The 16,033-nt window shown below is 37.9% G+C and overlaps 1 protein-coding gene across 2 annotated transcripts in view; it reads right to left on the reverse strand.

Moving 5' to 3' along the window:
- Positions 1-292: 292 nt before the first annotated feature.
- The window catches only part of cers2a (ceramide synthase 2a), a 28,226-nt gene continuing 12,485 nt past the window's right edge, over positions 293-16,033 (reverse strand). The window contains exons 8-12 of one of the 2 annotated variants that reach the window (XM_081377647.1): positions 15,506-15,634; positions 13,732-13,838; positions 13,308-13,461; positions 12,492-12,655; positions 293-421 (exon numbers count right to left, since the gene is read on the reverse strand). In XM_081377647.1, the coding sequence (XP_081233773.1) occupies positions 12,515-12,655; positions 13,308-13,461; positions 13,732-13,838; positions 15,506-15,634 (531 nt within the window). In that variant the 3' untranslated portion in view covers positions 293-421; positions 12,492-12,514. Of the gene's footprint in view, positions 422-10,186; positions 12,656-13,307; positions 13,462-13,731; positions 13,839-15,505; positions 15,635-16,033 lie in introns of those variants that run through there. The other variant, XM_081377646.1, reaches the window with a different exon arrangement.

Below are 16,033 nucleotides of genomic sequence, written 5' to 3' on the forward strand. Positions count from 1 at the left end.
TTGGATTGGCGAGATCACAGGATATTAGTTATTTATCTGCTCCTCCTGATAGGTGGAGGTGGAGATGGCTCCGTATGGATCCACAACTGTTTGAGCGCAACGCACGACAGTAGCAAACAAGAAGAGAAAGAGAAGAAAGAGAAAAAAGATGGCAAAGCCCAAATCCACATCGATTTCCAGCATTGGCGGCACTCGCTGGTCCATCGGTGATGTGCGTTACAGGAAACTGAGATGTTATCCACCCTATGTTATTGTTTCCTTGAAATGTAGTCAAATTCCTTTGGTAGAACTGGGACAGATACCGGTACAATGGCAATCCCTGTTTCAGTGATTGTTTTTTGACAGGAGATCTTCACTGCGCCCTTGCGAATTGGATCCCAGAATACGAGTGCTTGCTTACGGTGTATAAAGCCACATCACCCTGATTAAAAAAAACAAAAAAACATCATTATCAAAATGAAGCAGTAACATCATACAGGCAATGTAACTAAATATTTGCAGCCCACATTTGATGTCAAATGAATTAAGGCATGATTGAACATGAATTATAAATCAACTGAAATAAAGAAACTTGACAGGCTCTGTTCCCATTACTTCATCAAGAAACAAGACAGGGGGGATATTGATGCTAAAGGATGAGATATAACCCTTCATTGGCCCTGTTCTAAAATCTAGAAGTTGTCTACTGTCTAGGTGTCTAAGTTGTAGTCACATTAGCGAAAATTCAGCCAAAAGGGCCCATTGTCTATATTGACAATAGTGTTGAGATGGTATAACGCACAGCTCACACAGAAGTCACTTTCATAACAAGCAGCTTTCTGTTCATCAACATGGCACGACCAAGTTGAACCCTTTGCAAAATCTGTGGGGGAAAAATTCAGTTTTTTAGCAGGTGAAATCCAGTCATTTTTAATTTCACCATGCAGACTTTGCAAGTTGGTCAAGCTGATCACACACACTCGCAGCGTTGACCAACAACAAACTTCTTGGTTTGAAAGTGACATGCTTCCTACATCGCTACACTATTGACAATAGAAAATTGAGTTTTTGCCCGCAAAATTTCACTCACAGCACTTTTAATAAGGTTGCATAACTGAAATAGAACCTCAAAAGTGACAAAATTTGGAAAACTCTACCGCTGCGTCCAAAAATCACATACTGTCTTGAGTATATACTACATTTGAATTTGAACTTCCTTCGCAATTGTAATTTGGACGTACTTCATCTGTCATGTTGTCATTATCACGTTACCAACCAGCATCAGTTACGTCGCTTCACTGCCATTCGTAAATCCCCAAGCGGGAAGGAAGTCGACCGGAAGTTGAAGCCGGCCGCGTGCCACCATCTTGTAGCAGAACTTCACCTGCTGTTAGCATCCCATTGACTCCCATTCATTTTGGCGTCACTTTGACAGCGAATAACTTTACATCTGAGGTGTTTGAAGACTCCATTTGTCCATTATTTATTTCTAAAGAAACACGACAATGTATAAAAATGCTCCATTACCTTGTATCTTACGTCACAGCCCCGTAGAAGCAGTTTTTGTAAAAGTAGGCTAACGATTGCGTCATAACCACACGACTCTCTGTCGCACAGTAGAGAGATTACCGTATGGACAGGAGGAGAGGCTCGCGGGCAATCGGGGAGACGTGGAGGCAAAATGACAAAATAATTAATCAGAATACTTAGCAAAAGTTTCTCCTGCTCCTAGCTCATGGACAGCTCATACTCACGCTCTCCGTCTCTGCAAGATTCGGAAGGGAATGATTCAGATTTCTCTTGGCACAGCTACTAGAAGACAGACAGGTTGCTCACATCACATCTACGGCGTCAAGCTCAGTTTGAGTCGGTTTGAGTCTGCGCATCAGGAACGGAAGTCCTAAAAATTCGCTAAAAATGGGCTTCACTTGTCTCAATTGAGTTCCAATGAGATGGCTCTGTCCACTTCTTATACTGTCTATGGTAAATCCTCTCCCATGGCCTCATGTGATGGTAAAGAGTCCATCGAATGCACACTTCAGAATCTCACCCGAAGTAGTAGATCATCCGGGGACTTTTCGCCTACTGTTTTTCGAATACTACGCATTCGGACATACTACTCTCTGTTGGCGTATTGTTTTTTGCATACTATATAGTAGGGAAGTATTCAATTTCGTACGCAGCGTACATGTGTAGCAATTTAGCATGTTGCTAAGCTAACAATATGCAAGCATGAAGTGGCTAAAACAGTCACTTTTTATTAGATTGTCAATTGTTTTTATTTATTTTGGGGATATGTATAATGGACACTTATTGGACGGAATTATCTTTTCACTGTGCTCAAAACAATGAAATATGGGACTGGCTTTTCTGCTAAAAGATACATGTGAGCTCTGGTTGTGTTCAGTTCAGTTCTCCATGCTAACCTCTACATGACACACTTCTACATTACCAGCTCTGCTCTAACTCTGACAATCTTTCAGTCAAACATCTCTGTTCTTCAAGTACACCTGGTGGACCCTCATCAAACAGATCATTTGCATATTTGCGGCCTCCTCCTGGCACCCAAGCCATTATGAATAGTTTAACAGGAGTTGAATGACAGGAGTTGAATTGGGTTTAGGCTGGCTGTGGATCAAGCCTTGGCCTTTACTGAAGGCCGTGGTCCAGTCACACGCCAGGTTCAAATGCATCCGTAACTCAAGCAGGCCTCAGACCAAATAGGTAAGGACACGTCACACCAAGGGAAAAAAAGAACAAAGAAGAACGTGATGGAGGGGAGAGGTCTATACCAGAAAGACAATACTCAACAGCAATTAAGTTCGCCATCGGGGGCAGCGTGAAGAGAAATTGAGTCAATCCAGGGAGGCGATACCTTTCATTTGATTGGCCGCCAAGCCAGATAACGGATGGAACAAGAAAGAGTAAGGTGATGTAGTAGAGATATCCTTTCCAGTTAGCTATGGTTTCTACACTCACGTTCAGGAGAACGAGGAGGAAAGATGAGGAAATTGTTGAGTAAACTATGAGATGGGCCCATTTCCAAAACCTCTTTTAAATAATGAACAATCCCAAAGTGATTTTATAAGGGTAACCGAATAAAGCTTAGCCAATGCACAACTAATCTGGTGCCCCATGGAGGTAGATCTCATTTCAGGTACTACACCGATGCTGTTTAGGAATAAAATATTACAATTAAGTGGTCAATAAGTGGATCAAAAAAGTTCATCAAAGTTGTCCTAAGACAAAAACGGGTATTGTTCAAAATTCATGTATAACTTTGATGAAAGGTTTTGATCCACTTCAAATGTTGACTACTGTATATCATTGAATTATTTAACATTAACTGCTAATAATATTGATATGATTTATTAAATAGAAGAAATATATTTATTTTTATTACACTGCTTTAATTTTAAATGTTAAGAAAAATATTTATCATCACCCTGAACATAGAACATTTTAATAGTGAAATTTTGGCAGAGACTAAACTTCAGGATTTTTTTTTGCCATACGCATGTGTATAATTGACAAGATACCAGGAGTTTTTTAATCATAAGAATCAGAAATGGAAATACTGTCCATTGCTCTTGGTTTTATTTATAACATTTATAAAATCTTAGAAAATTCTCTCTGAATTCAATTACTTACTTTTAATAAGAATAAAATAGCAATGATGATAATGTTTCTTGAGCATCAAATCAGCATATTAGGATGATTTCTGAAGGATCATGTGACACTGAAAGAATAATAGCTGCTGAAAATTCAGCTTTGCCATCACAGGAAAAAATTACATTTTAAAATATATCAAAATAAAAAAGTTACTTTAAATTGTAATCATTTTTCACAATATTACTGTTTTTACTGTATTTTTAATCAAATAAATGCAGCCTTGGTGAGAATAAGAGACTTCTTTCAAAAACACATACACAATTTTAATTACTCCAAACTTTTGTCTGGTAGTGTAGCCTATATATGCATGCCTTGTTTTTGCAGTAAAGTGACAAAAATAAAATAAGTATGTGCAATTCTATATTGCCTTTCACTTCCATGGAGACTAAAGCACAAAAAATTGGCATATATAACATTATATCTGTTATAAATGAATTTGGCATCATGCACTCACCTGTTTTACATGTCCCATCCCATTCTCCTCAGAGCGGTACAGACCTTATTTAGATAGATTACACCGAGCACATGATTAAAATGACCCGTAGGCCAGAGTACCATAGAGATATGGAGGGACAAAGCTGGATCACCGCTGAAAGACATGGAGAACTGAACAAGTGTGCAGTCGCTGTGACCCTTATGTGTGGAGGTAGAAAAGTGACACGACCACATTACCATAGAGGACCAATTACAGTCAGTGTGTGATCAAGCTAATTGCTGATCTGAGATCAGATTTCTGCCCATAACCCTGCATTAAGGCTAAGCGTCATAGTGTGGCCGGTAACTGATCTAAGATATTAAAGTGGCAGTTAACTGTAATGTTGTCCAAGGTTCATTACACAGGGGAGAGTCAGGTAGCCACAACAGTGGAGAGTTACACCGGATGGTATTAAGAGATGTGAATATATTTAGTATGGAGCCCCAAACATGACATGCGGTGGAAAAATATGTATAATGTGGCCACAAATGAACAATTCATTCCCACGACTTACTAATACGTCAGCATGTTTTACTAATTTGTTCCCTTGTGCTGTCTAGATTTGGAGAAGGGCTGATCTCCGTTTCTGGAAACTAACATTTGAACTCCCTAAAATCTATGGTTTAATGTTTGTATCTATGTAGTAATGTCACTATTCATGTTTGGCATCATTTGAAATGTCTCAGTGCAACTGGTAGGCTACAATAGTCTCAGAAGTAAACCAAAAGGTAATAAAGAGTTTAGAGATACTTTGCTTACTGTGGTGGGTGTCTTTCATGCAAATTACCCTCTGTCTCCAAAAAGGTGTAAACTAGGTCTGGGGTCTTGGTTAATGCAAATTCCCATTGTTAGCTCATGTCTCCATTTGTGGGGTGTTTTGCCTTGGTCTGAGTAATTAAAGAAATGCTGCAAAAGGCTCAGGGCGATTCTGTATCCAGATCAGCGTTGTGTGTTTTTCTGATGTCAGGTATGCATCTTTTACCCTTCATTTCTGAGCTCTTTCTCAGTTCTTTGTTTTGTATTGAGCATTTTGAATTGGCTATGTAATTGGCATGATACATTTACCTGACTAATAATAAATTGCTACATTTGAATTAATTCTGACTTACTCTGAAATTATTAACTAGTAGATTACGTTAAGTCCATACCATCAAAAATCTACGCTCAGGTTAGAAACGGACTCCGCCGAACACATTGGCATTAGTCATGTGTACTTAGACTGTAGAGGATAAATAACGAAATTTCCCATTAAGAACAACATGTGTTGTTAGACCAATCTGAATAGGATAAGCCTCAACCTCTGATTATCGTAATATTATTCTAACTAAGTGTCCATGGGAAACCATGGAATGATTATATAAAATTACCATTAGATGAAGTTAAATTGGGCAACTTATTTCTATGGTAATGGTCATGACCTCTGGTTAGACATAGTCTCAGTTAAGTGTGTACAGATCTATGAGGACTAAATATCATACTTAGAAATAAGCAAGCATGGTGCGGCATCTAAAGGTATTAGTCAGTTGCCTCTGCTAATGATCAAGACTGACGAGTTTGTGATTATGAGATCCATCTATCCGGCCTCAGTGAGACTCGAAGTGATAAGAATCCGAATGAACAAGTGTAATTGAATAAAGAGTTAATTAGAATAATCAAATGTGGTTAAACTATTACACCAGTGACCAATAGTCAATTAGCAGTTTAACGTAAATAAAGTCAGATGAGTTTCATTGGAATAAAACTACTTTGGCACACTGAAAAGACAGAACACGCAGGTAATCCTTCACCCACTGTATTGGAAACTGTTGTTGGGTCAATTATGGTGGGGCTTACACTCGTTTTAAGTATATAGTGTAAAACATTGACATTTCACATATTAGTTAATTGGCATATACTTTCTTTAACAAACAAATATTGTTGATCTGCTAACAAGGCCATAAGGTCTGTGTTCTCGTAATCGGCATGTTGGATGCAGGAGAAAAGGGCAAAGATCTGAGCGACTTTGACTAGCGCCAAACTGTTAATTTGTCAGAATATCTCTGAAATGGCAAGGTTTGTGGTTCGCTTCCGGTCAGCGGTGGTGAGAATTTACCAACAGTGGTCCGAGGAGGAACAAATTACAAACTGGCGTCAGGGTGTTGGACGCCCGAGGCTAATCGATGCAAGAGAGCAATGAAGGCTGTCTGATCCAAGCCAACAGAAGGGCTACTGTGGCACAAGTTATCTCTGTCCATCGAAATCTACAAATATCAATGCAAATATAGGAACCGGACCTTGGAGCAGTGGAAGAAGGTTGCCTGGTCCAATGAGTCCCGTTTTTTTTTTACATTACGTGGATGGCTGTGTACGTGTGCGACGTTTACCTGGGGAAGTAATGGCACAAGGATGCACCGCGGGGTGACAACAAGCCGGTGGAGGGAGTTTGATGCTCTGGGCAATGCTCTTCTGGGAAACCCTGGGTCCGGCCATACTTGTGGCAAAAATTTGACATGTGTCACCTACCTAAATATTGTTATAGTCAAGTCAAGTTCAAGGCACCTTCATTTATATAGCACTTTTAACAATATGAATTGTTTCAAAGCAGCTTTACAGTGATAATAGGAAATTACAGTAAGAGATTGTTTTGGCTTTACAGCAGCTCTAGAATAAAGTTATTGTCCAGCTAAAGTTAGTTTTGATTGACTGATTCACTTCCATTGCAAAGATCATTAGTTATTAACTTAGGGGCCGCTAACACAACACGGTTCTAACAGAAAACCCTCAACACGCTCCGGCCGCCCATCCGCACAAAACAGTGCCTGGTGGCTCAAGAACGCACTCCCGGAAATAGGTTCCAAAGTGCAAACGATTATCAGTTATCTCTGCACAAACACAGACGTCGCGCACATGCGCATTACGTGTTCAGTCCATAGGTATGTGCGTATGAATATATATGTGCGCAGGCGTGTCGTGTTTCTTTACAAATAGACCCTCAACAAACTACTTGTCTGGCCTTAAAAATGTATAATACAGAATGATATATCACGTCCGTGTAGCCACGTGGTGACTCTACAGATAAAACAACGTTTTATCTGTACAGAGGTAAAGGGAAGGGAAGGAGGCCTTCACAGGGGAGAGTCTAGTTGACATTTCAGGACTGCATTGTCATCATGTCCAGGCGCAGGTCCTTCATCAGATCTGGATATAACAGCGGACTGTGGTAAACCTCGGGATAAACAGAGATACTAATATTAGCGTAGACGCCATTCTTCTTATGATGTAACAACAGGTACATCCGGATTTATGGGAAGTGTTCCCGGTTCCGGCTGACCTAAACTATGCAGCCTAACATTGAATTATATAAGTCTATAATGTGTTATGTGTATACTAGGCCAAAGATATGTGTATTTAGTCTAGATTTGAACTGACAGAGTGTGTCTGCTTCCCAATGTCAGGAAGTTTTGGTGCTAAATAGGAAAAGGATCTACCGCCAGCAGTTGATTTTGATATTCTAGTTATTATCAACTGGCCGGAATTTTGAGATCGCAATAGATGTGAAGGACTATAATGTGTTAAGAGCTCGCTCATGTACTGGGGAGCTAAACCATTTAGTGCTTTGTAAATAATCAGCAATATTTAAAAATTTATACAATGTTTAATAGGGAGCCAGTGCAGTTTTGACAAAACCGGGCTAATATTGTCATACTTCCTGGTTCTGGAAAGAACTCGAGCTGCTGCATTTTGGACCAGCTGTAGTTTATTTATTATGTGTGCAGGGCAACCACCCATAACAGCATTATAGTAATCTAGCCTTGATGTCATGAACACATGGACTAATTGTTCCGCATTTGTCACTGAGAGCATATGACATAATTTAGATATATTTTTAAGATGGAAAAATGCATTTTTACAGATACTAGACATGTGACTTTCAAATGAAAGATTGGTATCAAAGAACACACCCAGGTTCCTAACCGATGACGAGGACTTAACAGAGCAGCCATCAAGTGTTAGACAATATTCTAGGTTATTACGTGAGGAAGTTTTTTATCCAATAATTAGAATCTCTGTTTTTTTTTTCAGAATTTAGTAGTAGGAAATTACTAGTCATGCAGTTTTTTAAATCAGCTATGCATTCCGTTAATTTTGTGAATTGGTAGTTTTCGTTAGGTTTTGAAGAAATATAGAGCGGAGTATCATCTGCATAACAGTGAAAACTAATGCCATGCTTCCTAATGATATCTCCTAAGGGTAGCATGTACAGAGTGAACAGCAACGGTCCTAGTACTGAGCCTTGTGGTACCCCATACTGAACTTTTGATCGATAAGATATCTCTTCATTTACTGCTACAAACTGATAACGGTCAGATAAGTATGATTTAAACCATGCTAATGCAATTCCACTAATGCCAACATAGTTTTCTAGTCTATTTAAAAGAATGTTGTGGTCGATAGTATCAAATGCAGCACTAAGATCGAGTAACACTAATATGATAAGAGCAAATCATTTGTGACTCTAATAAGAGCTGTCTCGGTACTATGGTACGGTCTAAATCCTGACTGAAAATCCTCGCAGATATCATTTCTTTCTAAAAAGGAACATATTGTTGTGAGGATACCGCCTTTTCTAGTATCTTTGACAGAAAAGGTAGATTCGAGATCGGCCTGTAATTGACTAATTCTGTAGGATCAAGTTGCGTTTTTTAACCTCCTTGCAAACATGTGACTATGTTGGCTGGTGTCTCTATTTTCACATTCTGTGTAATAGAATCGCCAATAATTAGGGCACATTCAACAGGATTCACAGTGGGTGTTTCACTGAGTGGGGAGAATCTATTTGTTATGGTAATCGGAACGGAAGAGCTGTGTTTTGTCCCGCGACTACAGCGTCTCACGGTCACCCAGTTGCCCTGCTGCACGGCTCTACAGCCGGAACCGAACAATGTACAGAGCTCACTAAGCTAGTTGCATCCAAAGCAGTATCTAAAGCCCTTGCACTCTTATTATCCTCACTTAAAGTTTGGATGCGTGTCTCTAGTTCTGAAATCTTCTCCGTCAGCCTGACTATCTCCCTGCATTTATCACATGTACTGTGTACCCTTAGTACTGACAGAGAAGGCTATGCTATACATGTGATACGAAGTGCAAGTGACAACAAGAGTAGAAAATGACATGACTCATCGTGTTTGTTGACTGATCCTACTTACCACAGTTGTTTGATGGATTCGTAAAAGGCGCAAGAGAAAAAATAAAGACGGCAGGCACGGATGGCACGTTAACAGGCTAGTGAATTACTGCTAGCGATAACGATTTAGACTGAAGCTAGCGATGTCAGGTGATGAGTGTTATATTTAGCAATATAAACAACAAGGAATGATAGTAAATAAAGATTCAAAACAGAAAGCTATACAGAGCATACAGACACAAACCACTCAGCAGCAAGGCAGACAGGAGCAATCGATCAGCAGACCTGACTAGGATCATCAACGCTATAGACCGGGTACACGCCTTCTTGACAATGGTGTTCCCTGGTGGAAGTGGCCTTTCAGCAGGATAAAGCACCCTGCCACACTGCACAAACTGGGATGTGCTGGACCAACAAGTTCGATCCACAGCGACTCAACCTCACAACCTACAGGACTTGAAGGATCTGCTGCTAAAGCATTGGTGCCAGAAACCACAGGACTCCTTTAGGGCTCTTGTAGAGTCCATGTCTCAGCAGGGACCAGTGTAGAATTAACAGCATATTAGGCAGGCGGTCAGAGTGTTTTGGCTCATCGTTGTATGTATATACTCTGTGTGTTATATATATATATATATATATATATATATATATATATATATATATATATATATATGTATATGTATGTGTATGTGTATGTGTATATGTATATATATATATATATATATGTATATATATATATATATATATATATATATATATATATATATATATATATATATATATATATATATATATATATATATATATATATATATATATATATATATATATATATATATATATATATATATATATATATATATATAATAAATATGAAAACAGACAAAAGAAAACTGTCATCCACAAGAATCTTTATCTTTCATCATTGAATAAGGACAATGCAAAATACAACAAAACAGGCAGTTTGGACACTGATCAAACAGTTTATATTTGTGCAGTAAACCCAGAGTTGACAGGACATGGTGGGGGGATTGGTCTTGGCACTGGGCCACAAGGAGAGATGAATTTGAATGGATGTAAACAGAGGAGGAGTGAGAGAGAGAGAGAGAGAGAGAGAGAGAGAGAGAGAGAGAGAGAGAGAGAGAGAGAGAGAGAGAGAGAGAGAGAGAGAGAGAGAGAGAGAGAGAGAGAGAGAGAGAGAGAGAGAGAGAGAGAGAGAGAGGAGGATGGTCAAGCTTAAAATCTAAAGGTGATGAGGTGAGGAACACAAGGACAACAAGCACACATGGAAACAACACAAATAAACATTTGCAAATAAGGCACTTGTGAAAACATTCGCAAACTTAAAATAACTTTTTAAAGCCTATCCAGATGTCCCGTTCCACTTGCAAAAGTGCACCTGTATTGAAACTGACTTTCATATACATCATAAAAAAACTGGACCACAATTTGTAAAACTGTTGCTTAATTATTATTATTATAATAAGAGATAATTGTTAAACCTGACCTTACGGTTGACTATGAAACTTAAAGGGACAGTTCACCTAAAAAATAAACGTTCTGCCATCATTTATTCACCCTCATGTCATTCCAAACATGTATGACTTACTTTCTTCTGTAGAACACAAAAGAAGATTTTGTTTTTGTCCATACCATACAATCAATGATGTCCAAATTTTGTCAGCATCCCAACTTTCTTCAAAATATCTTTAGTGTTGCACAGAAGACAAAGTCATACAGAGTTGGAATGACATGAGGATGAATGTTCATTTTTGGGTATACTCTCCCTTTAAAGTTTCATATGACCTCATGTAAAGCAGCAGCCAATGGGCAAACATAACATACTGGAGGACATATTGGACTAATTCCATAACTGAACCTTTTTTTGTTGTTGTTGAAAACTATGGAATTTATTTCCAATAAATACCATAAATGCAAACCAGAGGTTCAGTTATGTCAAAACGTTTGCTGAAAACACAATCATTATAATGCATTTTACATAAGACAGAGTCACAAAGTGCATCCAACAGTCAATACTGATTATTGAAATAATTTATCATATTAATGGAAGAGACAAAAACATAAACTACAGGTTTGTCTGCCAAGTACAGTTTTGTTGTTGTTGTTTTTTTTACAAAGCAATTTTCCACCTACTGCATAAATTATCAGCTTATCAGGCTTGCTTAAAAAATCTGGACCTTAAATAAAAATAATCTTAAATGAAAAACCAACAAAAAAGAACAAAATAAAATCTTTAAAATAACTCGTATGTGTAACTGATATAACTAAGAATGAGTCTTTAACAAATGTGTTACAGGACACACGCTGAGCAAAACACAAATATTAGTTATGAGACACACACATTTGTTGTTTCATTACAGACACAACAGTTACACAAACGTTAAATGAAAAAAAAAAAAAAAAAAAAAGCAGCATACTGATTCAGCGACTTTGGGACAGGCTATCATGGCATTACAAATCATGAGTCTTTGTATCTCTAAAAGAAGCTAAACTGGGTCAATAATGTTTTAGTGCAACTGCATTGGAGAAAGATCAGTGAGGAAGACCCTCGGTATACACACATCAGCGATGAAGTGTGTTTTATAAAGGTAAGCAGGCGCGTGAAGGTCACTTGGTGAGACTGCTATTGTCAAGTGAACAAATGTGACATGAAAAAAGAAAAATAATTCCAGTCAGTTTCTGGCATCTTCAGAACACATATACTGGGAAATCTGACAGTTGACCAGAAAGAAAACATGCAAAAAACTTACTGACAACTAAAGGGAGGATAACAGTGTGTGATGCCCAAAAAGAGAAAAAGAAATTAAACGTATGAACAGCAGTACAACAGAAGTTCAACTTTGTACTAATAAGGTACTAAATGCGTACTAAACTGGAGGAAATATTTCCAGTAGAACAAGTGAATGTTGGATTCACTAACATTAGACAATCTATACTGGTTATTTAATGATACAGTGCCTGTTAATAGTGTTTTGAATAGTTTGCAAGGGGTAAGAGGTTATTTTGTTCCTCTTTTTTGAAGTATGTCTGTTTCCAAAAATTTGTATCACATTTACTACATGTATATATGTGTGTATTTTGTGTGTGTGTTTGCTCTGGGCCTTTTCAATCTATCAAACACCCCTGACATTAGTTTGTTGGTCTCTCTCGTCCATGTGCACATGAAGAGGAGTGTTGTACCTCCTCTCTCGTCTCTGAAAGCATCACTCATTCTTCCGGTGATGGTTGTTGTTTAGGGGAGAGTGGCCGTTCTGCACCGCTCCATTTTTCATTGGTGCCTCGTCGTCCACCTCATCCTCAGACTCCGTTTCTTCTCTGTCACTCCTCTCGTCCTCCACAATATTCTGCGGCAGGACAAATTAACTTTGATGAAGCTTTAAAATCCTTGCGATTCATACATCTTAAAATTCTATAAATAAAATTTCAGCTCAAACCCAAACATTAAGGTTCTGTTATGATTTTCTCACTCATGTCATTTCACATGATTTTTTTTCTCTCATTTGGAACACAAGGCCATATTTAGCAGACTGTTCAAGCTGCTCTTTTTTTGTCAAATTAATTGGATTGGAAATTGATGATCACCATTTATTTTCATTTTACGGAGAAGAGCAGCGTGGACAATCTGCTAAATATCTTTAGTTTTTTCCATGTGTGAAAAACTGTTTGATAGTAAGAAACTGATTTTGAGTCAACCGACCATTCAAAAACGTACACTATGCAACTTTTGGCCCTCTAGTGGTTAAAAAACAAAACTGTATGTATTTTGCAGAAAAACATTGTTTTGGTTGTGCTTTGGCTCTGCATGACTGAGCGGATAAATATGGTTTTTGATGTTGAATCTGACATTTATAACTTTTAAGAGAGAAAAAATATATTTTATGGGGGAAGGGGGCTATTTTCATCTTCTGGCTTTGAAATCAACAGTTACAGAACTATAGTGTATGAAATGCCAAAACGAAATATCCAAATCAGTGCAGTCTGTGTTGGTTAACTTACATTGCCTGGCAAGAATTTGATAGCCATACGCAGGATGAGTACGGCCCAGAAGATGTGCAGACACAGCAGCACAAACAGCAGCCCGTTAAAGAAGTAATACCCAAAGAACGGACGATAAAGTGTCACTGGATACACCCAGGTACAATACATGATCCTGAGAGACACAGAAAAGAGAGAAAGTGAGTGTTTTACATCTGACATTTACCTAGCAGTGAAGAGAAAAGGCATATGGAGTTCGTTTTAAAATTTATATAACCATAACTAAAGACTGGCATTTCAACCAATCTTGGAGACAAGCACAAATTACTATTTATAGAGCTTTCATTTGATAACTCCTGACAAATATAGAAAGCGTCAAGAGAGATTAATGATTTATAGTTTAATAATAAACCTTGGGATCAAAATAGAAAATTATTTAACTCACCCAAATGGGAAGATGACGAGTCTGGTGATTATGAAGACGACAGCAAATAAGATGAATATGTAGTTGCACGCTTTTCTCCAGCCGGCATAGTTAAACATCTTGGCAGACTGTTATAGGACAGAGAGGACATGTGTTTTTGACTCTTGCACAAAAGTACCACTAGGGAGCAGTGTTACACACCTGCATTGAAGGGTTATTTCACCCAAAAATAAAAATTGTGTCATTAATTAATTACTCTCTCATGCCATTCCCGTAAGATTTTTGTTCATCTCCAGAACACAAATGAAGATCTTTTTGATGAAATCTGAGTAATTTCTGTCCCTCCACTGACAGCTACACAAACTATCACTTTAATGCTTCAAAAGGTTTTTAAAGTGATTGTAAAACTAATCCATATGAATTGAGCGGTTTAGTCAATTTTCTGAAGAGACACGATTTCTTTATATGAGGAACAGATTGAATTTAGGTTTTTATCCACATATAAACATTCATCAATTCACACATCAGTTGTGGTAAATGGAAGATCAAGTACGTTCGCTTGATGTGCGAGAACCAATGAGGTTCATTCTCGTGTTACGCAGCGCGTTCGAGCTTCTGCAAGAGGTTTGTTCTCACGCATAAAGCAGGTTCGGTTGAGCTTCTGTTAATTTTCGCTGATCAATGTTTATCTGTGAATAAAAGCCTAAATTAAATCTGTTCAAAGTCTCTTCAGAAAATTTGGACTAAACCGCTCAATTCAATATGGATCTCTTTATGAACTTTTTGAAGCTTCAAAGTGGTAGTTGCGTAGCCGTCAATGGAGGGACAGAAAGCGCTCAGATTTCATCAAAAAGATCTTCATTTGTGTTCCGGAGATGAACAAAAGTCTTACGGATTTGAAACGACATGACGGTGAGTCCTTAATGACAGAATTTTTGGGTGAACTATCCCTTTAACAACCATGACAGACTAAAGTAGATTTACTGAATTAATTCTGGCTTTTGCAGAATCTACATGAACTTGAAAGCATATGAAGCTCAGTAACAGCACTGGACAAGATTTTTTTTATATAAAACTTAAGCTTACAACTATCAATATAGGATACCTGTGAAATCATGGACTGGACAGGACTGGGATCTGGATGTGGATGTCACGAAACTCAATTAAGTAGGCAAGACCTATATATATGATAAAATTATTTTAATGGTGACTAACATTATTTTAATGTCAATTTTTAGAAGTCCATGATCAAACTACTTTCCTTACTGATTTTATTTTTTACATCTGATGGGATGCTAGCTGTACTTGAACCACCGAAATGATATTTATTTTGCTCAGAAAGTTTTCAAAAAGGTCTTAATTTATAACAAAGCTGTAGCAGGCAGTTTTAGCTAAGGTATTCAGCAAAGATCAAAATAAACAAGGAGAAGCCACAATTAAAGAGACTGCTAACGGGAATATGGATGGGATTAGACTTTCTTAGAGGAAGTTAGCAGAAAAACCATATGTAATTTGCTCTATGATATTCACTGAAATAGTGAGGATATTAAAAATCAAAGTATGTCTGAAATACAAATTTACCAAACCTCTTCAGAGACAACTAGCCCTATCCAAACAGAATTAATCAACTCACCACAGTTCAAGCATTCTGTTAAACATAGACATACTGCTTTTCACTAAAATACATTTATTCTAATGTTGCTTGAAAAACGTTTGTTTTTTTAATTGAAGTGTAACAAAGTCAAAGCTCCAGAGACACAGTCTCAAAGCTAATGTCCTTCAGATGTTCCATTACCTCCAGCAGATAGTCGGAGGCGTCGTGCACCAGCATAATGAGGGTTCCTGCTCTGATGTAGTTCACACACCAGGAGAAACTAATCAGCAAGATGGTGGCAACATGGTGCACTATTTGTTCTTTAAAGTCCTGAGGAAGAGAGAATGAGAGGCAATATTATCTTAACAACAAAATAATACAATGGCTTTGGACATACATCATCATAGTGCCATGGCATTATTTGGAGTACCAGATAAATAATATAAATATGGAACACTACCAATCAAAAGATTGTGGTCAGTAATTCTTTTTAAAGAAGTCTCTTAAAGGGTTAGTTCACCCAAAAATGAAAATTAGCCCATGATTTACTCACCCTCAAGTCATCCTAGGTGTATATGACATTCTTCTTTCAGACGAATACAAACGGAGTTATATTCAAAAATGTCCTGGCTCTTTTAAGTTTGATAATGGCAGTGAATGGCTGTTTCTGTTTTGAAGTCCATAAAAGTGCATCTATCCATGATAAAAGTGCTCCACAGCTAGAATTTT

This window comes from Scardinius erythrophthalmus (assembly GCF_964197995.2).
Source record: "Scardinius erythrophthalmus genome assembly, chromosome: 10".
NCBI classification, from domain to species: Eukaryota; Metazoa; Chordata; class Actinopteri; order Cypriniformes; family Leuciscidae; genus Scardinius; species Scardinius erythrophthalmus.